Source organism: Salmo trutta, chromosome 38, assembly GCF_901001165.1.
Source record: "Salmo trutta chromosome 38, fSalTru1.1, whole genome shotgun sequence".
In the NCBI taxonomy this organism is placed as follows: domain Eukaryota; kingdom Metazoa; phylum Chordata; class Actinopteri; order Salmoniformes; family Salmonidae; genus Salmo; species Salmo trutta.
In genome coordinates this window covers 23,550,680-23,576,646 of record NC_042994.1, presented here as the reverse complement: position 1 = coordinate 23,576,646, position 25,967 = coordinate 23,550,680, and the positions used below count along the sequence as shown (strand labels likewise).

General features: G+C 47.9%; 1 protein-coding gene across 2 annotated transcripts; it reads left to right on the top strand.

Moving 5' to 3' along the window:
• On the top strand, positions 1 to 23,546 carry LOC115178541 (protein GPR108-like). 2 transcript variants are annotated; one of them, XM_029739800.1, is made up of 18 exons: positions 1 to 254; positions 944 to 1,054; positions 1,144 to 1,194; positions 2,884 to 2,969; positions 3,080 to 3,159; positions 4,615 to 4,775; positions 4,970 to 5,035; positions 5,245 to 5,346; positions 5,426 to 5,559; positions 8,142 to 8,217; positions 8,413 to 8,486; positions 8,952 to 9,069; positions 17,894 to 18,024; positions 21,506 to 21,549; positions 21,712 to 21,752; positions 21,903 to 21,986; positions 22,111 to 22,235; positions 22,340 to 23,546. In XM_029739800.1, the coding sequence occupies exons 1-18, from the start codon at positions 168 to 170 to the stop codon at positions 22,425 to 22,427; spliced, it is 1,659 nt and encodes a 552-aa protein (XP_029595660.1). In that variant the 5' UTR covers positions 1 to 167; the 3' UTR covers positions 22,428 to 23,546. The 2 variants fall into 2 exon arrangements, with proteins under 2 accessions (XP_029595660.1, XP_029595659.1); XM_029739799.1 differs by having other exon boundaries at positions 4,615 to 4,811; positions 4,973 to 5,035.
• The last annotated feature ends 2,421 nt before the right edge of the window (positions 23,547 to 25,967 follow it).

Here is a 25,967-nt window from a genome sequence, read left to right as displayed (position 1 = left end):
TGTAAGTAGCAATGATACCAGGAAGTGTGAACTAGGGAAGCAAAATAGTTTCGGTAAATTGATTATTTTCACTCGTTATCAAGGAATATATTTTATTCTGTAGTGAATAGGTGTATACTCTAGTTGTGTAACATATTACCAGCCGTCTAGCTAGCTTGTTAGCTACCATGGGACGACATGGGCGCGTTGGTTTAGCGGTTTTTGTTCTCGTGCTGGTCTTTTGCGAAGCAAGAAGACACAAACTCGCCCTAAAGGTAAAATAACACCAATCTTGCTTTAACGTTACTTCATACACTGTGTTCTCAGGTAGTGTGTACTTATAGCCAATAACATGCGAAATTGAGATAGCGGTAGCAAAGTTCCACAAATGTAACTTCTTCAAAATGCATCGCGCTAGCTAACTTTGTTTTGCCCTTTTCAGCCATAGCTAAGCTAGCTAGCTAACGTGTAGCGCTTTTATAGCGCCTACGTCAGGGGATTTCTGCAACTCTGTTTGCTAGCTACTACTAATCACTTAACTTAGCCAGCCAACTAACTCGCTTGTTAACTAGGCAACCTTTTAATGTGTCTGTGATTTTTACACTTGACTGTCATAGAAACGTTGCAGCTAAACAACTAGAAAAAGGTTAGTTAGCTAGCTGTCTAACGTTACATCAGCTGAGATGTTAAAGTATTCATCCTCAGTGTTCTCATGATCAATTTTTCACATTGATATTTGTCATACTTGGATAACAAATGCCACCTCTCTCCCTCCTCCTTTCTCCCCTCGTCGCCCCCCAAACTCTCTTCCTCCCTCCCTCTTCTTCCTCCAACCCGTCTCTCCCCCCATTCCTCTTGCCCCATCCCTCCCTCTCTCTCTCCCCTCTCCCTCCATCTCTCTCCCCCATCCCTCCCACTGTCTCCCTCCCATCCCTCCCACTCTCTCCCTCCATCTCTCTTTCAGAATGACACTAGATTTGTGGTTCATCTCAACACCTTCGGTTTCTTTGCCAACGGAAATCTGGACGTCAACGTTCTCTCCCTGAGACTGCCTGAGGACAACAGCAAGCACCCTGTAAGAACAACTGGCGTGTGTACAGCTTGCTCTCTGGCTATATTGTCTCCAGTTAGTGAATTGTATCATTGTTTTCTCTCTCCATATAGGTGGGATTCAGTCTCTCCAAGTCTCGTGTTAATGGAGTGCTGTCCTACACAGTGAGTAGATCTCATCAAACCAAATCACTTTTGCAACTGTCCTGTTATCTTAAATGAATGCACGCTCTGGAACGCCCCGCCAGCCAATCAAAATCGACTATTCAACAATACCATGTTATAGGCATTACTATCAGTAGATACGGAGGTGAGATATAGGCTACTATGTGAGACATTGGGTGTTTCTCTAAATGCAATCTACCGTGCTCCGAGCACTGGAGGGTCGGAACATGAGTCCAAATCAAAGTCAAACGGAGCGTGAAGGGCACTTCTCAGGTGTGTACTCCGTTTGTTCCATATTTTTGTTCATATTTTGAAATATCAAAATATCACACGTCAATGGAAAGTATAAACAGAAATATGAAACATCCCAAGAAAAAAAACTACAGTAAAGTATAAAAATGATTTGATCTGAAGCAAATGTTGCCTATTCACATCTCATATGTTCCCTGAATACAATATTTTGTCTTGATACGTTAATAAATATATGTGTTCATTTTGGCACGTTTACCGGCCCACAATACCCACTGTAGTGAGCATAGAACGCAAGGCCATAGTAATTCAATAGGGCTAACATTAACTGGCTAGCTACTACTGTTAGCTAGCTAGCTACCCACAAAGAATTGAATCTACCTTGCTTAACATTAGTTTTAGGTAATTTTTGCCTGTTAAACTATCTGTTTAACTACATTATTACCATTCACATATAGCTAGCTGATAATTATGAAGTAAAACGTTTGCTTTGTGTATATCTTGTTTGGTGTCTATTGTTGCCATTGTCCTGGCTGGAAAATGTTCAGTGAAGCGTGAGGTAATACACTAGGGGGAGTGAAAGTGCTGCTCAAATGTACTTGTTTTTGGTGTTCTCCACTCTCGTTTTCACAAGAACGTCCTCGGAGAATGCACTCGGAGCGTGAGTGTGGAGCACGGTAGTATGCATATTGAGAAACTCCCATTATGTTTTACTGTCAGTACATATACTAGGTAATACATTGTTTTAGTACCGTTTCATATGATACTACCAACATTTTTTCTGCCCTACGATCTAAAGACGCCGCTGGGTCCTGTTATAAAGTTGTGTTTTATAAATTTGGTGAAATGTTTTAAGCAACAGCAACTAGTCTCTTATATGCGCCGGTCCAACAATGTCCACTTCACTTTCATGCGCATATCACGGTTGGCAGCTGTAATCCGCCGGTCTCATCCCCTACCTGACCTCGCTCACCTGCTTCTCTCCGTCAGCTCTTCCTGCTCATCTATTCCTCCATCAGTTTGTAGCCATGATGGCGAGTGGGGGATGCAGACCCTGATCAGTCTTCTGCTCTTACACTTGTACATTGGATACATTGGAGCAGAGTGAGCAAAGTTCGTTATCATTTAATCCCTGGTATAACCAAGAGTACACAGGCCACGCCAGTCTGATGATTTTGATATAATTTCCCAAACCATGTCGCGGGGCGTTTTAAACTTTACCCCGGGTCGCTTATTATTGTTTTGATAACAAACAATGTTGTTCAGTCATGTTACCTAGCAACCTGGTAACTTGACGTTAGGTCTAGGCAAATTTGATTGGCACAGGAAGAAAGGAAAAGGGTCTGCTGTTCTTGATGTGCTTCAAAGGTAGGATTCATATAGGCCTAATGTAATGTTTCTAAAAGGTTGTGTAGTAATGTTGTAATGTTTGTTCTCCAGGCGGAGGAAACGGAGGTGTGTCCGCTCAGCAAACAAAGCAGTGTTGAGCCCCTCTTCCTCTTCCTCATTGACACCAACATCCTCAGGTACGGTTTTCTGTCTGTGTGTGTGAGAGAGATCAGCTGGGTTTTTTTGTGCCTAGTGAATACATGTGTTTATCAAAAACTAACTGTGTGTGTTCTCCTCTCTTCTGTAGAGTCAATGTGAAGTCTTATGGAGACCAGGACAGTGTCTTGACCCAGCTGAAGACAGACAAGACACTCACTAAAGACTCAGGTCAGCACTATATACCTCCCTTCAATACAACGCAGTGGCGTAGTGCAGTCCCGGGGGGGGGGGTTGCACCATGGTGCAGGGAGAACTGTCGTTTTAAAGCTAGTCTCATGGATATTTTGCCATGAGGCTGAGAGAAAAATGTTGCTGTTTTAGAGCTCAGAGATTCTTGAAAGATGGGACAATCTCAACTTTTTCCCCCACAAATATTTGTCTTAATATTAATTTGAAATATATATACACTGAGTGTACAGAACATTATGAACTTTACAGACCATGAGTGGTCTTGCTGTTCTACATGTACTGAGGTCATTAAAAACAGGGTCCTTATGGTATAGCTGCCCCTGCGCATTCCTGATTCATTTAAGATTTTAGACTGATCTGACGCAGTTGACTAAATCTCTGCACAAATCTTTAGCAATCAGTTTTGAGAGAAATATCCCTTAGGGTTATTGCAAGAAACTACATACAATATTTTGTCAGTTAATATTCATTATTGCAAGTTTTTGGAATTTTAAACATTTTATTGGGAGCGTTTGAAATTGGGATCCTTTGCACCAAAAAAGAGCATTCCCAGGAATAGAACCAAAATGGAAATGAATAATATTGAAAGTATAAAATTATAAAATTTCTCAATGTAACGTAACACATTTTTTTCCAGCTATAAAAATTCAGTTTGTCTCGACTTTCAAGAATCCATGAGTTAATTTCATGCTGTTCTACACATTTTGCCATGAATAATGATTGAAGGAAAGACTGATGTGTTCGTATGCTGTCTGGGGGGCCTGAACTCCAGGGGGACCCCAACCCAAAAAGTACTACAGAGTAGTGTTGTCGTTATATAACCTGAATACAGAGTAGTGTTGTCTTTATATGTAACCTGAATACAGAGTAGTGTTGTCTTTATATGTAACCTGAATACAGAGTAGTGTTGTCGTTATATAACCTGTGGTGTTGTCTTTATATAACCTGACTACAGAGTAGTGTTGTCTTTATATGTAACCTGACTACAGAGTAGTGTTGTCATTATATAACCTGTAGTGTTGTCGTTATATAACCTGACTACAGAGTAGTGTTATTATTTGACCTGTAGTGTTGTCATTATATATAACCTGACTACAGAGTAGTGTTGTCTTTATATGTAACCTGACTACAGAGTAGTGTTGTCATTATATAACCTGTAGTGTTGTCGTTATATAACCTGACTGCAGAGTAGTGTTGTCATTATATAACCTGTAGTGTTGTCGTTATATAACCTGACTACAGAGTAGTGTTATTATATAACCTGTAGTGTTGTCATTATATATAACCTGACTACAGAGTAGTGTTGTCATTATATAACCTGTAGTGTTGTCTTTATATAACCTGACTACAGAGTATCAAGGTTAGAGTTTATTCACGTTCATCCATCATCATCATCATCATTATGTGCTGTCTTCTGATTGGCTGTGTGTTCAGTTTCCAGGAGAAGAAGATTGGTTCCCAATGACTCTGAGGACTTGAAAGTGACAGTACAGAAGAGTAATGTGGAGGAAGAGAAGAAAGATACAGTGCTGAAAGAGGAGGGGACGAAGGAGGAAGAGAAACCAGAACTCAAGGAGGAAGAAGTAAAGGCACAGTTGGACAAAATGGAGACTAAAAAACCTACCAAGCAGGTGTGTGTGTCTCTTTATCTCGCTCGCTCTCTCTTTGTTTGTGTGTGTGTCTCTCTCTCTCTCTGTGTCTCTCTGTGTGTGTGTGTCGCTCTCTCTCTCTCTCTGTGTGTGTGTGTGTCTCTCTCTCTGTGTGTGTAACTTCTGACTGTATGTTTCTCCAGGTGGGGCGGATCAACGGGCTGACTCTGGATGTGCAGAAAATCAACGGCTCCTACAGCTTCAGCGTGAGTCCACTAACCTTTACACAACCTTTACACAATGTTTAAATACCTTCAAACATCTTCCGCAATACCTTAAAACAACCTTTTTACAGACATTGTCAAATAATTCTCCAACCTTTCCACAGCTTTTAGTCTTCCACACATTGTTCAACCTTCACACTGCTGGGTGTTTATTTGAGTGACAGCTGACCGTGGTCCCTCCCTCTCCACAGTTCCACATGGTGATTGGCCAGTTGGATGAGGGCCTGTACAACCTCAACTTCCACTACTGTGAGAACATTCTGCCAGGCACCAACCGCCCCTACAATCTCAACGTGAGTGGTGTTCTGTATTACCTTGTTAGTGTTTACATTTCTTAGTGTTTTCTGATTACGTGTGTGTGTGTGTGTCCAGGTGGAGGTGACGGAGAAGAACCCAGGAGGTTACCTGTCAGCAGCAGAGATCCTTCTCCCTCGTCTCTACATCTTCATGGCTGGAGTCTTCTTCATTATAGCCATGGTCTGGGTTTACACACTGCTGAAGCACAGGTACACACACACACACACACACACACACGGCGGCATGCTACGACACCGACATGCATTTCTTTATCCTTGTCAGATAGGCTACTGTGTCTGCTAAACGGGGGCGGCAGGTAGCTTCAAGGTTAGAGCGTTTTGGCCACTTACCGAAAGGTTGCTTGTTTGAATCCGCAACCGACAATGTTAAAAATCTGTCGCTGTGCCCTTGAGCAAGGCACTTAACCCCATTTGCTCCAGGGGTGCTGGACAATGGTCTCCCTGGCCGTGACCCCACTCCCTGCAGGTGTGTCGGGGGGGAGTCTGGATATGAAATACACATTGCCATTACACTCTTGTACAAGAAATGCCCACAAGTAAATACAACCACCCCACAAACTATTATGATTTATTATTACATATAGGTGTACAGAAGAAACAAACTATTATAATTTATTATTACATACAGGTGTACAGGAGAAGAATAATTCGTTAATCTTCGGTCAGAGTGTATATATATATATTTTTTTATTATGATCAGTATTATATTGTTCAATTATAGGAGTAACTTTGGTTACTAAAACATTCTTCCTCACCTCAAGTTCAGCTGTCAGTCTGGAGCACTGGTGCACACTGCCTTCATATCATAGGCCTCCCACGCTGCCTTCATATCATGGGCCTCCCACGCCACCTTCATACCATGGGACCCGCACGCTGCCTTCATACCATGGGCCTCGCACGCTGCCTTCATATCATAGGCCTCGCACGCTGCCTTCATATCATAGGCCTCGCACGCTGCCTTCATATCATAGGCCTCGCACGCTGCCTTCATATCATAGGCCTCCCACGCCGCCTTCATATCATGGGCCTCGCACGCTGCCTTCATACCATGGGCCTCGCACGCTGCCTTCATACCATGGGCCTCGCACGCTGCCTTCATACCATGGGCCTCGCACGCTGCCTTCATGCCATGGGCCTCGCACGCTGCCTTCATACCATGGGCCTCGCACGGTGCCTTCATACCATGGGCCTCGCACGGTGCCTTCATACCATGGGCCTCGCACGCTGCCTTCATACCATGGGCCTCGCACGCTGCCTTCATACCATGGGCCTCGCACGCTGCCTTCATACCATGGGCCTCGCACGCTGCCTTCATACCATGGGCCTCGCACGCTGCCTTCATACCATGGGCCTCGCACGCTGCCTTCATACCATGGGCCTCGCACGCTGCCTTCATACCATGGGCCTCGCACGCTGCCTTCATACCATGGGCCTCGCACGCTGCCTTCATTTTTATGAAAAAAATAAATACATTAAAGTTTCAAGATTACATCCTACCTGAAGAGCGAGTTGCACAGTAAACTTACTTATATGGAGGACATTACCCATGTAGGCTGTTCTCTATCGACCTACTCGCTACTCTTCTCCTAGGCTGTTCTCTATAGGCCTAGTATCTACTCTTCCCCTAGGCTGTTCTCTATAGGCCTAGTATCTACTCTTCCCCTAGGCTGTTCTCTATAGGCCTAGTATCTACTCTTCCCCTAGGCTGTTCTCTATAGGCCTAGTATCTACTCTTCCCCTAGGCTGTTCTCTATAGGCCTAGTATCTACTCTTCCCCTAGGCTGTTCTCTATAGGCCTAGTATCTACTCTTCCCCTAGGCTGTTCTCTATAGGCCTAGTATCTACTCTTCCCCTAGGCTGTTCTCTATAGGCCTAGTATCTACTCTTCCCCTAGGCTGTTCTCTATAGGCCTAGTATCTACTCTTCCCCTAGGCTGTTCTCTATAGGCCTAGTATCTACTCTTCTCCTAGGCTGTTCTCTATAGGCCTAGTATCTACTCTTCCCCTAGGCTGTTCTCTATAGGCCTAGTATCTACTCTTCCCCTAGGCTGTTCTCTATAGGCCTAGTATCTACTCTTCCCCTAGGCTGTTCTCTATAGGCCTAGTATCTACTCTTCTCCTAGGCTGTTCTCCATAGGCCTAGTATCTACTCTTCTCCTAGGCTGTTCTCCATAGGCCTAGTATCTACTCTTCATGTAGGCTGTTCTCTATAGGCCTACTCTTCTCCTAGGCTCTTCTCTATAGGCCTAGCATCTGCTCTTCTTGTAGGCTGTTCTCTATAGGCCTAGTCTCTACTGTTTGTTTTACTGCAATGAAAGAGGCCTCTATCTTCACAATCAACAGTAGTCTAGGCGCTCGCTCTGTCTGTCTATGTCTCTCAGCAGCTCATAAGGCAGAGAGAGAAGGGTATGGTGCTGCAGGGTGTATGATGGGCAGCCCTGGACAATCTGGCCGGATACAATTTTATTTTGATGGGATATTAATTAATACATTTTGTCAGCCGGAAACCCTATAGCAGACATTGTTCTGGATCTACACACTGATGAAGCACCGGTACACATAGGAACGCTCCCAGTAAACAGTTTATAACCCATCTGATCCTCTGCTATTCTCTTCTCTCTGGTTCTCTGTTCCTCTGCTATCCTCTCCCTTCTCTCTCTCTGGTTCTCTCTTCCTCTGCTATCCTTTCCCTTCTCTCTCTGGTTCTCTCTTCCTCTGCTCTCCTCTCTGGTTCTCTCTTTTTCTCTTTCACTCCTTTCTCCTCCCCTGTAGGTACAGTGTGTTTAAGATCCACTGGCTGATGGCAGCTCTGGCCTTCACCAAGTCCATCTCCCTGGTCTTCCACAGCGTGAGTACAACAGACACACATGTAGCCACACACATACATACTGACCTCCACACACACACAGAGAAACCCACAGAGAAACACACACACACACGGACCTCCACATACATCCTCCACCTAACCGACCCCACTAAATTATAATTGCCTTCTGATGTAAAATGGAATATCCTATAAAATGTTGATTCTCCTCTCTCTCAGATCAACTACCACTTCATCAACACAGAGGGACACCCCATAGAAGGATGGGCTGTCATGTACTACATTACTCACCTGTCAGTCTGACTTCTATTTCATTCTGGGTGATATTTCTGGAGGGGGGGTGATACATCTGTGTGTGTGTATAAAATGGGTGTGTGTCATACTGTATGTATAATATCACATTTTATCAGTCACATACACATGTTCAGCAGATGTTATTGCAGGTGTAGTGAAATGCTTGTGTTCCTAGCTCCAACAGTGCAGTAGTATCTAACAATACACAACAATACACGCATCTAAAAGTAAAGTAATGGAATTTATAAATATTTTGACGAGCAATGTCGGAGTGGCATTAACTAAAATACAGTATATACATATGAAATGAGTAAAGCAGTTTTGATGTGTGTATGTTTCTGATCAGTGTGAATATTTTGATGTGTGTGTGTCTGTTACATTTGTGTGTGTTGTGCGTAATAACGTGTGTGTGTTGTGCGTAGTAACGTGTGTGTTGTGCGCAATAACGTGTGTGTTGCGTGCAGGTTGAAGGGGGTTTTGCTGTTCATCACTCTGGCGTTGATTGGTACTGGCTGGGCCTTCGTTAAATACATCCTGTCAGACAAGGAGAAGAAGATCTTCATGATCGTCATCCCTCTACAGGTACACCTGGGGGGTTATATCGTCATCCCTCTACAGGTACACCTGGGGGGGTTGTATCGTCATCCCTCTACAGGTACACCTGGGGGGTTATATCGTCATCCCTCTACAGGTACACCTGGGGGGTTATATCGTCATCCCTCTACAGGTACACCTGGGGGGTTATATCGTCATCCCTCTACAGGTACACCTGGGGGTTATATCGTCATCCCTCTACAGGTACACCTGGGGGGTTATATCGTCATCCCTCTACAGGTACACCTGGGGGGTTATATCGTCATCCCTCTACAGGTACACCTGGGGGGTTATATCGTCATCCCTCTACAGGTACACCTGGGGGGTTATATCGTCATCCCTCTACAGGTACACCTGGGGGGTTATATCGTCATCCCTCTACAGGTACACCTGGGGGGTTATATCGTCATCCCTCTACAGGTACACCTGGGGGGTTATATCGTCATCCCTCTACAGGTACACCTGGGGGGTTATATCGTCATCCCTCTACAGGTACACCTGGGGGGTTATATCGTCATCCCTCTACAGGTACACCTGGGGGGTTATATCGTCATCCCTCTACAGGTACACCTGGGGGGGTTATATCGTCATCCCTCTACAGGTACACCTGGGGGGGGTTATATCGTCATCCCTCTACAGGTACACCTGGGGGGGGGTTATATCGTCATCCCTCTACAGGTACACCTGGGGGGGGGTTATATCGTCATCCCTCTACAGGTACACCTGGGGGGGGGTTATATCGTCATCCCTCTACAGGTACACCTGGGGGGGGGTTATATCGTCATCCCTCTACAGGTACACCTGGGGGGGGGTTATATCGTCATCCCTCTACAGGTACACCTGGGGGGGGGGTTATATCGTCATCCCTCTACAGGTACACCTGGGGGGGGGTTATATCGTCATCCCTCTACAGGTACACCTGGGGGGGGGTTATATCGTCATCCCTCTACAGGTACACCTGGGGGGGGGTTATATCGTCATCCCTCTACAGGTACACCTGGGGGGGGGGTTATATCGTCATCCCTCTACAGGTACCCCTGGGGGGGGGTTATATCGTCATCCCTCTACAGGTACACCTGGGGGGGGTTATATCGTCATCCCTCTACAGGTACACCTGGGGGGGGGTTATATCGTCATCCCTCTACAGGTACACCTGGGGGGGGGTTATATCGTCATCCCTCTACAGGTACACCTGGGGGGGGGTTATATCGTCATCCCTCTACAGGTACACCTGGGGGGGGGTTATATCGTCATCCCTCTACAGGTACACCTGGGGGGGGGTTATATCGTCATCCCTCTACAGGTACACCTGGGGGGGGGTTATATCGTCATCCCTCTACAGGTACACCTGGGGGGGGGTTATATCGTCATCCCTCTACAGGTACACCTGGGGGGGGGTTATATCGTCATCCCTCTACAGGTACACCTGGGGGGGGGTTATATCGTCATCCCTCTACAGGTACACCTGGGGGGGGGTTATATCGTCATCCCTCTACAGGTACACCTGGGGGGGGGTTATATCGTCATCCCTCTACAGGTACACCTGGGGGGGGGTTATATCGTCATCCCTCTACAGGTACACCTGGGGGGGGGTTATATCGTCATCCCTCTACAGGTACACCTGGGGGGGGGTTATATCGTCATCCCTCTACAGGTACACCTGGGGGGGGGTTATATCGTCATCCCTCTACAGGTACACCTGGGGGGGGGTTATATCGTCATCCCTCTACAGGTACACCTGGGGGGGGTTATATCGTCATCCCTCTACAGGGACACCTGGGGGGGGGCTATATCGTCATCCCTCTACAGGTACACCTGGGGGGGGTTATATCGTCATCCCTCTACAGGTACACCTGGGGGGGGGTTATATCGTCATCCCTCTACAGGTACACCTGGGGGGGGGTTATATCGTCATCCCTCTACAGGTACACCTGGGGGGGGGTTATATCGTCATCCCTCTACAGGTACACCTGGGGGGGGGTTATATCGTCATCCCTCTACAGGTACACCTGGGGGGGGGTTATATCGTCATCCCTCTACAGGTACACCTGGGGGGGGGGTTATATCGTCATCCCTCTACAGGTACACCTGGGGGGGGGTTATATCGTCATCCCTCTACAGGTACACCTGGGGGGGGGTTATATCGTCATCCCTCTACAGGTACACCTGGGGGGGTGGTTATATCGTCATCCCTCTACAGGTACACCTGGGGGGGTGGTTATATCGTCATCCCTCTACAGGTACACCTGGGGGGGTGGTTATATCGTCATCCCTCTACAGGTACACCTGGGGGGGGGTTATATCGTCATCCCTCTACAGGTACACCTGGGGGGGGTTATATCGTCATCCCTCTACAGGTACACCTGGGGGGGGAGTTATATCGTCATCCCTCTACAGGTACACCTGGGGGGGGGGGGAGTTATATCGTCATCCCTCTACAGGTACACCTGGGGGGGGGAGTTATATCGTCATCCCTCTACAGGTACACCTGGGGGGGGGGAGTTATATCATCATCCCTCTACAGGTACACCTGGGGGGGGGAGTTATATCATCATCCCTCTACAGGTACACCTGGGGGGGGGGGAAGTTATATCATCATCCCTCTACAGGTACACCTGGGGGGGGGGGGAGTTATATCATCATCCCTCTACAGGTACACCTGGGGGGGGGGGAGTTATATCATCATCCCTCTACAGGTACACCTGGGGGGGGGGTTATATCATCATCCCTCTACAGGTACACCTGGGGGGGGAGTTATATCATCATCCCTCTACAGGTACACCTGGGGGGGGGAGTTATATCATCATCCCTCTACAGGTACACCTGGGGGGGGGGAGTTATATCATCATCCCTCTACAGGTACACCTGGGGGGGGGGAGTTATATCATCATCCCTCTACAGGTACACCTGGGGGGGGGGAGTTATATCATCATCCCTCTACAGGTACACCTGGGGGGGGGGAGTTATATCATCATCCCTCTACAGGTACACCTGGGGGGGGGAGTTATATCATCATCCCTCTACAGGTACACCTGGGGGGGGGAGTTATATCATCATCCCTCTACAGGTACACCTGGGGGGGGGAGTTATATCATCATCCCTCTACAGGTACACCTGGGGGGGGGGAGTTATATCATCATCCCTCTACAGGTACACCTGGGGGGGGGGGGGGGGTTATATCATCATCCCTCTACAGGTACACCTGGGGGGGGGGGGGTTATATCATCATCCCTCTACAGGTACACCTGGGGGGGGGGGGGTTATATCATCATCCCTCTACAGGTACACCTGGGGGGGGGGGGGGGGGGTTATATCATCATCCCTCTACAGGTATACCTGGGGGGGGGGTTATATCATCATCCCTCTACAGGTACACCTGGGGGGGGGGGGGGGGGGGGGGGGGTTATATCATCATCCCTCTACAGGTACACCTGGGGGGGGGGGGGGTTATATCGTCATCCCTCTACAGGTACACCTGGGGGGGGGGGGGGGGGGGGGTTATATCATCCTCCCTCTACGGGTACACCTGGGGGGGGGGGGGGGGGTTATATCATCATCCCTCTACAGGTACACCTGGGGGGGTTATATCGTCATCCCTCTACACGTACACCTGGGGGGGTTATATCGTCATCCCTCTACACGTACACCTGCTTGGGGGGGGGGGTTATATCGTCATCCCTCTACAGGTACACCTGCTGGGGGGGTTATATCGTCATCCCTCTACAGGTACACCTGCTGGGGGGGGTTATATCGTCATCCCTCTACAGGTACACCTGCTGGGGGGGGTTATATCGTCATCCCTCTACAGGTACACCTGCTGGGGGGGGTTATATCATCATCCCTCTACAGGTACACCTGGGGGGGGAGTTATATCATCATCCCTCTACAGGTACACCTGGGGGGGGGAGTTATATCATCATCCCTCTACAGGTACACCTGGGGGGGGGGAGTTATATCATCATCCCTCTACAGGTACACCTGGGGGGGGGGAGTTATATCATCATCCCTCTACAGGTACACCTGGAGGGGGGGGGGTTATATCATCATCCCTCTACAGGTACACCTGGGGGGGGGGGGGGGTATATCATCATCCCTCTACAGGTACACCTGGGGGGGGGGGGGGGGTTATATCATCATCCCTCTACAGGTACACCTGGGGGGGGGGGGGGTTATATCATCATCCCTCTACAGGTACACCGGGGGGGGGGTTATATCATCATCCCTCTACAGGTACACCTGGGGGGGGGGGAGTTATATCATCATCCCTCTACAGGTACACCTGGGGGGGGGAGTTATATCATCATCCCTCTACAGGTACACCTGGGGGGGGGGAGTTATATCATCATCCCTCTACAGGTACACCTGGGGGGGGGAGTTATATCATCATCCCTCTACAGGTACACCTGGGGGGGGGAGTTATATCATCATCCCTCTACAGGTACACCTGGGGGGGGGGGGGGGGGTTATATCATCATCCCTCTACAGGTACACCTGGGGGGGGGGGGGTTATATCATCATCCCTCTACAGGTACACCTGGGGGGGGGGGGGTTATATCATCATCCCTCTACAGGTACACCTGGGGGGGGGGGGGTTATATCATCATCCCTCTACAGGTACACCTGGGGGGGGGGGGTTATATCATCATCCCTCTACAGGTACACCTGGGGGGGGGGGGGGGTTATATCATCATCCCTCTACAGGTACACCTGGGGGGGGGGGGGGTTATATCATCATCCCTCTACAGGTACACCTGGGGGGGGGGGGGGGTTATATCATCATCCCTCTACAGGTACACCTGGGGGGGGTTATATCGTCATCCCTCGTACACCTGCTGGGGGGGTTATATCGTCATCCCTCGTACACCTGCTGGGGGGGTTATATCGTCATCCCTCTACACGTACACCTGGGGGGGTTATATCGTCATCCCTCTACACGTACACCTGCTTGGGGGGGGGGGGTTATATCGTCATCCCTCTACAGGTACACCTGCTGGGGGGGTTATATCGTCATCCCTCTACAGGTACACCTGCTGGGGGGGGGGGGTTATATCATCATCCCTCTACAGGTACACCTGGGGGGGGGGGTTATATCATCATCCCTCTACAGGTACACCTGGGGGGGTTATATCGTCATCCCTCGTACACCTGCTGGGGAGGTTATATCGTCATCCCTCTACACGTACACCTGGGGGGGTTATATCGTCATCCCTCTACACGTACACCTGCTTGGGGGGGGGGTTATATCGTCATCCCTCTACAGGTACACCTGCTGGGGGGGTTATATCGTCATCCCTCTACAGGTACACCTGCTGGGGGGGGTTATATCGTCATCCCTCTACAGGTACACCTGGGGGGGGGGGGGGTGTTATATCATCATCCCTCTACAGGTACACCTGGGGGGGGGGGGGGGTTATATCATCATCCCTCTACAGGTACACCTGGGGGGGGGGGGGTTATATCATCATCCCTCTACAGGTACACCTGGGGGGGGGGGGGGGTTATATCATCATCCCTCTACAGGTACACCTGGGGGGGGGGGGGTTATATCATCATCCCTCTACAGGTACACCTGGGGGGGGGGGTTATATCATCATCCCTCTACAGGTACACCTGGGGGGGGGGGGGGTTATATCATCATCCCTCTACAGGTACACCTGGGGGGGGGGGGGGGGGTTATATCATCCTCCCTCTACAGGTACACCTGGGGGGGGGGGGGGGGGGGTTATATCATCATCCCTCTACAGGTACACCTGGGGGGGGGGGGGGGGGGGGTTATATCATCATCCCTCTACAGGTACACCTGGGGGGGGGGTTATATCATCATCCCTCTACAGGTACACCTGGGGGGGGGGGGGGGTTATATCATCATCCCTCTACAGGTACACCTGGGGGGGTTATATCGTCATCCCTCGTACACCTGCTGGGGAGGTTATATCGTCATCCCTCTACACGTACACCTGGGGGGGTTATATCGTCATCCCTCTACACGTACACCTGCTTGGGGGGGGGGGTTATATCGTCATCCCTCTACAGGTACACCTGCTGGGGGGGTTATATCGTCATCCCTCTACAGGTACACCTGCTGGGGGGGGTTATATCGTCATCCCTCTACAGGTACACCTGCTGGGGGGGGTTATATCGTCATCCCTCTACAGGTACACCTGCTGGGGGGGGTTATATCATCATCCCTCTACAGGTACACCTGGGGGGGGAGTTATATCATCATCCCTCTACAGGTACACCTGGGGGGGGGAGTTATATCATCATCCCTCTACAGGTACACCTGGGGGGGGGGAGTTATATCATCATCCCTCTACAGGTACACCTGGGGGGGGGGAGTTATATCATCATCCCTCTACAGGTACACCTGGAGGGGGGGGGGGTTATATCATCATCCCTCTACAGGTACACCTGGGGGGGGGGGGGTTATATCATCATCCCTCTACAGGTACACCTGGGGGGGGGGGGGTTATATCATCATCCCTCTACAGGTACACCTGGGGGGGGGGGGGGTTATATCATCATCCCTCTACAGGTACACCTGGGGGGGGGGGGTTATATCATCATCCCTCTACAGGTACACCTGGGGGGGGGGAGTTATATCATCATCCCTCTACAGGTACACCTGGGGGGGGGGAGTTATATCATCATCCCTCTACAGGTACACCTGGGGGGGGGGAGTTATATCATCATCCCTCTACAGGTACACCTGGGGGGGGGAGTTATATCATCATCCCTCTACAGGTACACCTGGGGGGGGGAGTTATATCATCATCCCTCTACAGGTACACCTGGGGGGGGGGGGGGGGTTATATCATCATCCCTCTACAGGTACACCGGGGGGGGGGGGGGGGTTATATCATCATCCCTCTACAGGTACACCTGGGGGGGGGGGGGGTTATATCATCATCCCTCTACAGGTACACCTGGGGGGGGGGGGGTTATATCATCATCCCTCTACAGGTACACCTGGGGGGGGGGGGGGGGTTATATCATCATCCCTCTACAGGTACACCTGGGGGGGGGGGGGGTTATATCATCATCCCTCTACAGGTACACCTGGGGGGGGGGGGGGTTATATCATCATCCCTCTACAGGTACACCTGGGGGGGTTATATCGTCATCCCTCGTACACCTGCTGGGGGGGTTATATCGTCATCCCTCGTACACCTGCTGGGGGGGTTATATCGTCATCCCTCTACACGTACACCTGGGGGGGTTATATCGTCATCCCTCTACACGTACACCTGCTTGGGGGGGGGGGGTTATATCGTCATCCCTCTACAGGTACACCTGCTGGGGGGGGGGGGGTTATATCGTCATCCCTCTACAGGTACACCTGCTGGGGGGGGGGGTTATATCATCATCCCTCTACAGGTACACCTGGGGGGGGGGGGGTTATATCATCATCCCTCTACAGGTACACCTGGGGGGGTTATATCGTCATCCCTCGTACACCTGCTGGGGAGGTTATATCGTCATCCCTCTACACGTACACCTGGGGGGGTTATATCGTCATCCCTCTACACGTACACCTGCTTGGGGGGGGGGGTTATATCGTCATCCCTCTACAGGTACACCTGCTGGGGGGTTATATCGTCATCCCTCTACAGGTACACCTGCTGGGGGGGGTTATATCGTCATCCCTCTACAGGTACACCTGCTGGGGGGGGTTATATCGTCATCCCTCTACAGGTACACCTGCTGGGGGGGGTTATATCATCATCCCTCTACAGGTACACCTGGGGGGGAGTTATATCATCATCCCTCTACAGGTACACCTGGGGGGGGGGGGGGGTTATATCATCATCCCTCTACAGGTACACCTGGGGGGGGGGGGGTTATATCATCATCCCTCTACAGGTACACCTGGGGGGGGGGGGGGTTATATCATCATCCCTCTACAGGTACACCTGGGGGGGGGGGGGTTATATCATCATCCCTCTACAGGTACACCTGGGGGGGGGGGTTATATCATCATCCCTCTACAGGTACACCTGGGGGGGGGAGTTATATCATCATCCCTCTACAGGTACACCTGGGGGGGTTATATCGTCATCCCTCGTACACCTGCTGGGGGGGTTATATCGTCATCCCTCGTACACCTGCTGGGGGGGTTATATCGTCATCCCTCTACACGTACACCTGGGGGGGTTATATCGTCATCCCTCTACACGTACACCTGCTTGGGGGGGGGGGGTTATATCGTCATCCCTCTACACGTAGACCTGCTGGGGGGTTATATCGTCATCCTCTACAGGTACACCTGCTGGGGGGGGTTATATCGTCATCCCTCTACAGGTACACCTGCTGGGGGGGGTTATATCGTCATCCCTCTACAGGTACACCTGCTGGGGGGGGTTATATCGTCATCCCTCTACACGTACACCTGCTGGGGGGGGGTTATATCGTCATCCCTCTACAGGTACACCTGCTGGGGGGGGTTATATCGTCATCCCTCTACAGGTACACCTGCGAGGAAGGGGGGTTGGTATGTTATTAGGATCGCCATTAGCTTTAGCAAAAGCAGCAGCTACTCTTAATGGGGTCCACACACAACTTGAAACATGATACAGAACATCAATAGACAAGAACATCTCATCATCCCTCTACATGTCCTCCTGTGGGGGGTGGGGGGTTATATCATCATCCCTCTACATGTACACCTGGGGGCGGGGTGTGCGGAAGTGACAGTCGACTCGTTAACCAATGATCTGACAGAGATAGATTTAGTGATGTATTCTTCTTAATCTCTGGCAAACTTCCACCAGTTTGACTCTCTCTCTCTCTTCCCCCCCACCCCCTCTCCCAGGTTCTGGCCAACGTAGCCTACATCATAATAGAGTCTACAGAGGAGGGCTCTAGTGAGTACACCCTGTGGAAGAAGGTTCTGTTCCTGGTTGACCTCATCTGCTGTGGAGCTATCCTCTTCCCTGTTGTATGGTCAGTATTAGAGGTTGACCGATTATGATTTTTCAACTCCGGTGCCGATTATTGGAGGGCCAAAAAAGCCGATACCGATTAATCGCCTGATTTAAAAAAATATATATATAAAGAATATATTTTTATTTATTTGTATAATGACAATTGCAACAATACTGAATGAACACTTAATATAATACATCAATAAAATCAATTTTTTTTACTTTTCGTCGTGACATTTTGCGCGCGCTTCCTGCATTTGGAGTAGTGGACTAAACGCGTGAACAAAAAGGAGGTATTTGGACATAAATGATGGACTTTATCGAACAAAACACATTTATTGTGGAACTGGGATGCCTGGGAGTGCATTCTGATGAAGATCATCAAAGGTAAGTGAATATTTATAATGCTATTTCTGATTTTATTTGACTCCAAAATGGCGGGTATCTATATTGCTTGTTGTTGTCTGAGCGCTGTACTCAGATTATTACAAAATTTGCTTTTGCCGTAAAGCTTTTTTGAAATCTGACACAGCGGTTGCATTAACCTCCCTGGGCAAGGTGGGACGTAATCACACAGCCATTTTCAAAGCAACTAGCATGCATCACAAATACCCAAAACACAGCTAAATGCAGCACTAACCTTTGACAATCTTCATCAGATGACACTCCTAGGACATCATGTTACACAATACATGCATTTTTTGTTCGATAAAGTTCATATTTATATATAAAAACAGCATTTTACATCGGCGCGTGACGTTCAGAAAATATTTTCCCTCAAATACTGCCGGTGAATCAGCGCCACAATGTACAAAAATACTTGTCATAAACATTGATACAAAATTAAACTGTCATTCAAAGAATTATAGATGAACCTCTCCTTTATGCGAACGCTGTGAAAGATTTCAAAAAAGCTTCACGAGGAAAGCACTCTTTGCAATAATCTGAGTACTGCGCTCAGAAAAATACACTAGGCAATACAGATAGCCGCCATCTTGGAGTCATCTAAAATCATACATTGCATTAGAAATATTCCCTTACCTTTGATCATCTTCATCAGAAGGCACTTCCAGGAATCCCAGGTCCACAACAAATGTTGTTTTGTTCGATTAAAGTCCATAATTTATGTCCAAATAACTCCTTGTTGTTCGTGTGGTACACACTATCAACAGCCAGTGAAATATCAGGGCGCGAAATACAAAACTGCAAAAATCTAATAATTTCATTTCCTCAAACAATCAACTATTTTACACCATTTTAAAAGAAACTTCTCATTAATCTAACCACATTGTCCGATTTCACAAAGGCTTATCGGCGAAAGCATAAAATTAGATTATGTTAGGACATAAACTTCACAAGAAAAACCACACAGCCATTTTCCAAGCAAGGACATGCATCACAAAAACCAAAAATACAGCTAAAATATTCACTAACCTTTGATCTTCATCAGATGGCACTCATAGGACTTCATGTTACACAATACATGTATGTTTTGCTCGATAAAGTTAATATTTATATCCAAAAACCCCATTTAACATTGGCGTGTGATGTTCAGATAATGTATTCCCACCAAAACTCCCGGTGAATGAGCACATCAATTTACAAAAATACTTATCATAAACGTTGATAAAATTTACAACAGTTATTGAAAGAATTATAGATATACTTCTCCTTAATGCAACCGCTGTGTCAGATTTTAAAATAGCTTTACGGAGAAAGCACATTTTTCAATATTCTGAGTATATGGCTCAGCCATCAAAGCAAGTTATACAGATACCCGCCAAGTTCTGTGGTCAACTAAACTCAGAATTAGTATTATAAATATTCTCTTACCTTTGCTGATCTTAGTCAGAATGCACTCCCAGGACTCCTACTTCCACAAGAAATGTAATTTTTTTCTCGAAATACTCCATATTTATGTCCAAATACCTCCGTTTTGTACGTGCGTTCAGATCACTATCCAAAGGCATAACGTGCGAGTGTAAATCCAGACACAAAGTCAAATAGTTCCATTACCGTTCGTAGAAACATGTCAAACGTTGTTTACAATCAATCCTTAGGGTCTTTTTTAACATAAAACGTCGATAATATTCCAACCGGACAATAGCGTATTCATTACAGAGGAAAAAGAAGAAGCGGCTCGCCAAATGTGCCCGCGCAGTAAACAACTCACTGGTCCCAGGCAGTCCACTCATTGACTGAGCTCCTATTTTCTGCCCAGTAACAGGAGGATAAAACACGTTTCTAAAGGCTGTTGACAGCCAATGGAAGCCTTAGGAAGTGCAACGTGACCCCACAGACACTGTAGTTTCGATAAGGATTCAAAAGAAGAATTACAATTCTCAGATTTCCCACTTCCTGGTTGGATTTTTCTCAGGTTTTTGCCTGCCATATGAGTTCTGTTATACTCAGACATCATTCAAACAGTTTTAGAAACTTCAGTGTCACCATAGAAGCCTCAAACTTTCTAAAGACTGTTGACATCGAGTGGAAGCCTTAGGAAGTGCAAAATGAACCCTAAGTCACTGTGTGTTAGATAGGCAATCACTTGAAAAAGCTACAAGCCTCAGATTTCCCACTTCCTGGTTGGATTTTTCTTAGGTTTCTGCCTGCCATATGAGTTCTGTTATACTCACAGACATTCAAACAGTTTTAGAAACTTCAGAGTGTTTTCTATCCAAATATGCATATCCTACCTTCTGAGCCTGAGAAGCAGGCAGTTTACTATGGGCACGCTTTTCATCCGGATGTGAAAATACTGCCCCCTACCCCGATGAAGTTAAGAAAACATATACCAAGTAGACAAAAATAAAACGTTATAATAAAAAGTAACATAATAAGAATAATGAGGCTATATACAGGGGACACCGGTACCGAGCCAGTGTGCGGGGGTACAGGCGAGTAGCAGCAGTCTACAAAAGGGAGGGGGGGGTGTCGATGTAAATTGTCCGGTGACAATTTTATTAATTGTTGAGCAGTCTTATGGCTTGGGGGTAGAAGCTGTTGAGGAGCCTTTTGGTCCTAGACTTGGTGCTTCGGTACCGCTTGCTGTGCGGTAGCAGAGAAAACAGTCTATAACTTGGGTGACTAGAACATTCTAACATGAATTTTATGTAAAAGACAATGCAGCTGCCTTGTTGGAGAAAATTACTGTTGGGTTTGAGAAGGGGGCTCCTTCCTCCCTGACGGGCCATCAGAGGAGAATATTATTGTTGGGTTTGAGAAGGGGGCTCCTTCCTCCTGACGGGCCATCAGAGGAGAATATTACTGTTGGGTTTGAGAAGGGGGCTCCTTCCTCCCTGACGGGCCATCAGGGGAATATTACTGTTGGGGTTGAGAAGGGGGCTCCTTCCTCCCTGACGGGCCATCAGAGGAGAATATTACTGTTGGGTTTGAGAAGGGGGCTCCTTCCTCCCTGACGGGCCATCAGAGGATAATGTGTGTGTGTGTGTGTGTGTGTGTGTGTGTGTGTGTGTGTGTGTGTTTGTTTGTGTTTGCAGGTCTATTCGTCACCTACAAGAGGCTTCCAGCACTGATGGGAAAGGTGAGCCATCTACAGGGAGGGATACATTTCATGGACAGTTAGCAGTGGTTAATAACTATACCTTAGTCAAATATAGTATCAACTTGTTGGTGCTGAGTTCCCCTGTAGTTCCCCTGTAGTTCCCCTGTAGTAATACTGTCTGTCTCTCTTTGTTTCCCTCAGCTGCCATGAAACTCAAGCTATTCAGACATTACTATGTCATGGTGAGGAGACCTGTGTCTGTCTGTCTCTCTTCCTTGTAGATATTTTGAATTCTAACTTATTTTTCTGTGAAAGTTCTGAAAAATGTCAGGATGGGTAATCTCTCTCCTACTCTGTCTCTTCCATCCCTCCCTCCATCTCTTGATCTGTAGATAGTGTGTTATATCTACTTCACGAGGATCGTAGCCATCCTGCTGAAGGTGACGGTGCCTTTCCAGTGGCAGTGGTGTTACGAGGTGAGACACTGTCCACTTCTGATGTCACACTGTGAAACTCTGACACTGATGATAGCCATTCCTTCATTGTTTTTCGAGATTGTCTGAATGTTTTATTTTCCCTCTTTACCCCTCCCTCCTGTAGTTCCTAGTGGAGGTGTCTACTCTGATCTTCTTTGTGTTGACGGGGTATAAGTTCCGCCCGGCTTCCAACAACCCCTACCAACAACCCCTGCCCCTGGATGAGGAGGACGTGGAGAGGGATGAAGTGTAAGAGCCAGTGTTGTTTTTTTGTGAGGTAGCATCTGGGGATGTTTAAACGTGATGTGTTCAGTATTAAACTAACCCTCTCTTTCTCCCTCTTCTCTCTGCAGGGTGACGGAGTCCGGCATGTTGGAGGGCATCTCTAAAGTCAAGAAGACATCTGATGGTCGAGAGCGGCAGAAAAAGTCTAACATGTGAGAGTGTGTGTGTTTGGCAAGAGGGGGGTGTTCTAAACACCCATGTAACCCCTCAGCGTTGGAGAGAAACGGGGACTGAAACGGACCAAGACACACCCTTTACGCCCCCGCCCCCCAAAACACTCCTCCTTCCTCCTCGATCTGAAACTGGGTGGCTGTTACTAAAGCAACCACCGCCTCTCTATGCAACAAGACAAACGATGACAGACTTTAGTTGTCGTTGGACCTTCTCTCTCTCATATATCTGGAGACTTTCTGGAGGCTCTGCACCCCTGCCTGGTGTCATAATGGTTCATTCCAGGGAGAACTCTTCCACCCCCCCCTCATCGATGGATGAATAGAATGGTCTGGTCTGGGATAGAATGGACCTCTAATGACCTCTCTCTCTCACACTCCCTTTTCTTCTCTCTGGAGAACGGAGGAAGCGAGACTCCAAAGATGATCATTTTCCAGATGTGTGATTGGTATATTTTATATTCAGAGTATCTTGTTCTGTTTTAATGTGTCCCAACTGGCACCCTATTCCTGATGTAGTGCACTACACAGGGTGTGGTTTGGAACCCTGTTCCTGATGTAGTGCACTACACAGGGTGTGGTTTGGAACCCTATTCCTGATGTAGTGCACTACACAGGGTGTGGTTAGGAACCCTGTTCCTGATGTAGTGCACTACACAGGGTGTGGTTAGGAACCCTGTTCCTGATGTAGTGCACTACACAGGGTGTGGTTAGGAACCCTGTTCCTGATGTAGTGCACTACACAGGGTGTGGTTTGGAACCCTGTTCCTGATGTAGTGCACTACACAGGGTGTGGTTTGGAACACTGTTCCTGATGTAGTGCACTACACTACGCAGCCTCTGTCTATTTAAGTGGTACTTTTGTTCTGTTGGACTACTTTGGCTGTATTTTGATGTGTGTTTTTTTGCTGTTGTGTTTCTCTTCCAATTGGAGATGCAGTTTGAGACGTCTGTCTGTCGAACAGAGGTTATCCAACCTTCCTCTGAAGGAGCTGGTATGGGTGCAGGCTTTTGCTCCAGCCCTGCAGTAAAACACCTGTTTCAACTAATCATTTTTTTATAGTTGATTAATTATAGTTATCAATAAAGAACAGCTGATTAATTAGTCATAGTCATCAATAATGTGGCCCTGACCGGTTCTGACTGTCTCACCCCTGGACCAGAGAACAGACACCCACCGTGGCCCTGACCGGTTCTGACTGTCTCACCCCTGGACCAGAGAACAGACACCCACCGTGACCCTGACAGTCTCACCCCTGGACCAGAGAACAGACACCCACCGTGACCCTGACAGTCTCACCCCTGGACCAGAGAACAGACACCCACCGTGACCCTGACAGTCTCACCCCTGGACCAGAGAACAGACACCCACCGTGACCCTGACAGTCTCACCCCTGGACCAGAGAACAGACACCCACCGTGGCCCTGACAGGTTCTGACTGTCTCACCCCTGGACCAGAGAACAGACACCCACCATGGCCCTGACAGGTTTTGACTGTCTCACCCCTGGACCAGAGAACAGACACCCACCGTGGCCCTGACAGGTTCTGACTGTCTCACCCCTGGACCAGAGAACAGACACCCACCATGGCCCTGACAGGTTTTGACTGTCTCACCCCTGGACCAGAGAACAGACACCCACCATGGCCCTGACAGGTTTTGACTGTCTCACCCCTGGACCAGAGAACAGACACCCACCGTGGCCCTGACAGGTTCTGACTGTCTCACCTCTGGACCAGAGAACAGACACCCACCGTGGCCCTGACAGGTTCTGACTGTCTCACCTCTGGACCAGAGAACAGACACCCACCGTGGCCCTGACAGGTTCTGACACCCACCGTGGCCCTGACAGGTTCTGACTGTCTGTCAGTGGAATTTTCTATCCCAATGATAACAATTAATAAGCCTTGACTAATCCCCAAGGTTTGTAAGACACTGGGTTAAGAATAATTAGATAAGGACTCAGCTTTTCTGCAAAAGGACTGTACAGTTTATTCAGAGAACGTTCTGAAGTCCATTACACAAAGACATTCATTTTATGCTCACTCCCCACTTACACCCGAACAGTAGGTGAGTTGTGTCCCTCCCCGGAGTTCATCACTGTTAAGCACTACGCTGTCTGTTCCTTTCCCCCGAGATTAGAGGGACCTTGAGGGTCACTCCCTTTTTCTTCTCAAAGTTCCTCAGCTGTCGGGTCAATCACAGTCTATTTGTTGTTTTCTTAGGCCCACTACACACACACATTTCTCTTCCTTCCGGGCCCTCTACTAGACCTTATGGGCCTTTCGATTAGTACTTTAATTATACATGCTACATAACTACTAATTAGTTATGTGACAGGGTTGGATTCTTTAATCATTTACTTTTGAACATATTATTCCCTTAAATTACTAATAATACACATTCATTATCAAATGCTATATGGAAACATAATTGTGATACAAGGATTAACCAAACCAATACATGTATATACATCCGATACTCATCAATGACTATCCTGGGCCTATCTCCAATTATGACACTTCTTATTTAGGATTTTCATGAAAGGAACTAAACATTGAAAATAGTCTCATCAAACATTGGCTCCTCGTGGTTAAGAGACGGAGCCATCTTCCAGGCCTGGAGGCCTGTATTTGTCATCCCACTGGTCAGAGTTCAGAATCGGTCCGTATCTCACCATCTGCTGCGTCATCGATCTCTCTAGAGTTCTGGTGATTAAACCTTTCACACATGGGACCAAACAACATCCACACAATACTAACACACTCATACAGGTGAAAGCAGCCAACAATACAGTACTTCCAACACTTTTCCATTTCCCAAACATGCAATCGAACCACCCTGTCAGGGAAGTATCCACCCCAGAGCTCTCTGCTAACTCATGAGCCAATGTGGTTAAACCGGCAAGGGCCTTGGTCACTGATCCGTCTGGAGCTGTGTTATTTGGAATGTAAGTGCAGCAATGAAACCCAATCATTCTGCCTACACCGCCCTTTTCTGCCAATAACATATCGAGAGTCAGTCTAGTTTACCAGGTCATGAGGGAGGTGGCAGATGATTGGTCAGAGAACCCCTTTACTGCATCCCCTGTTTCATTCATGAATCTCTCAATTATAATAGATGTAATTAATCCAATCCACATTTTTATTTATTGTCAACTACCAAAATAATGTAGTGGTAAAGCCTTCACCTATTTGATTCATAGCTTTGTATTCATCTGGAACTTCCCTGAGGATGCCAATAGCATCCATCTAGACAAGGCTACTCCCATCCTGGTCAAAACTCCTCCTGTGCCTACTTTAGCCTCCTTTAACTGGCCTCTGATGACTAACTCGAACTGGTTGGACCAATAACCCCGGGGCGCAAGTTCCTAACCACCCTTTTTGGTAGTTTCTGTCGTATGCGTCCTTTGCTGGTACTAGCCCACCCTACATCAGTTATAGGTGCTGTGAGGTTAAGAATTTTCTCCTGTACTTCTAAACCTAAGTCAGTCACATTGACGATTACCTTTCAACCCTTAAAATCA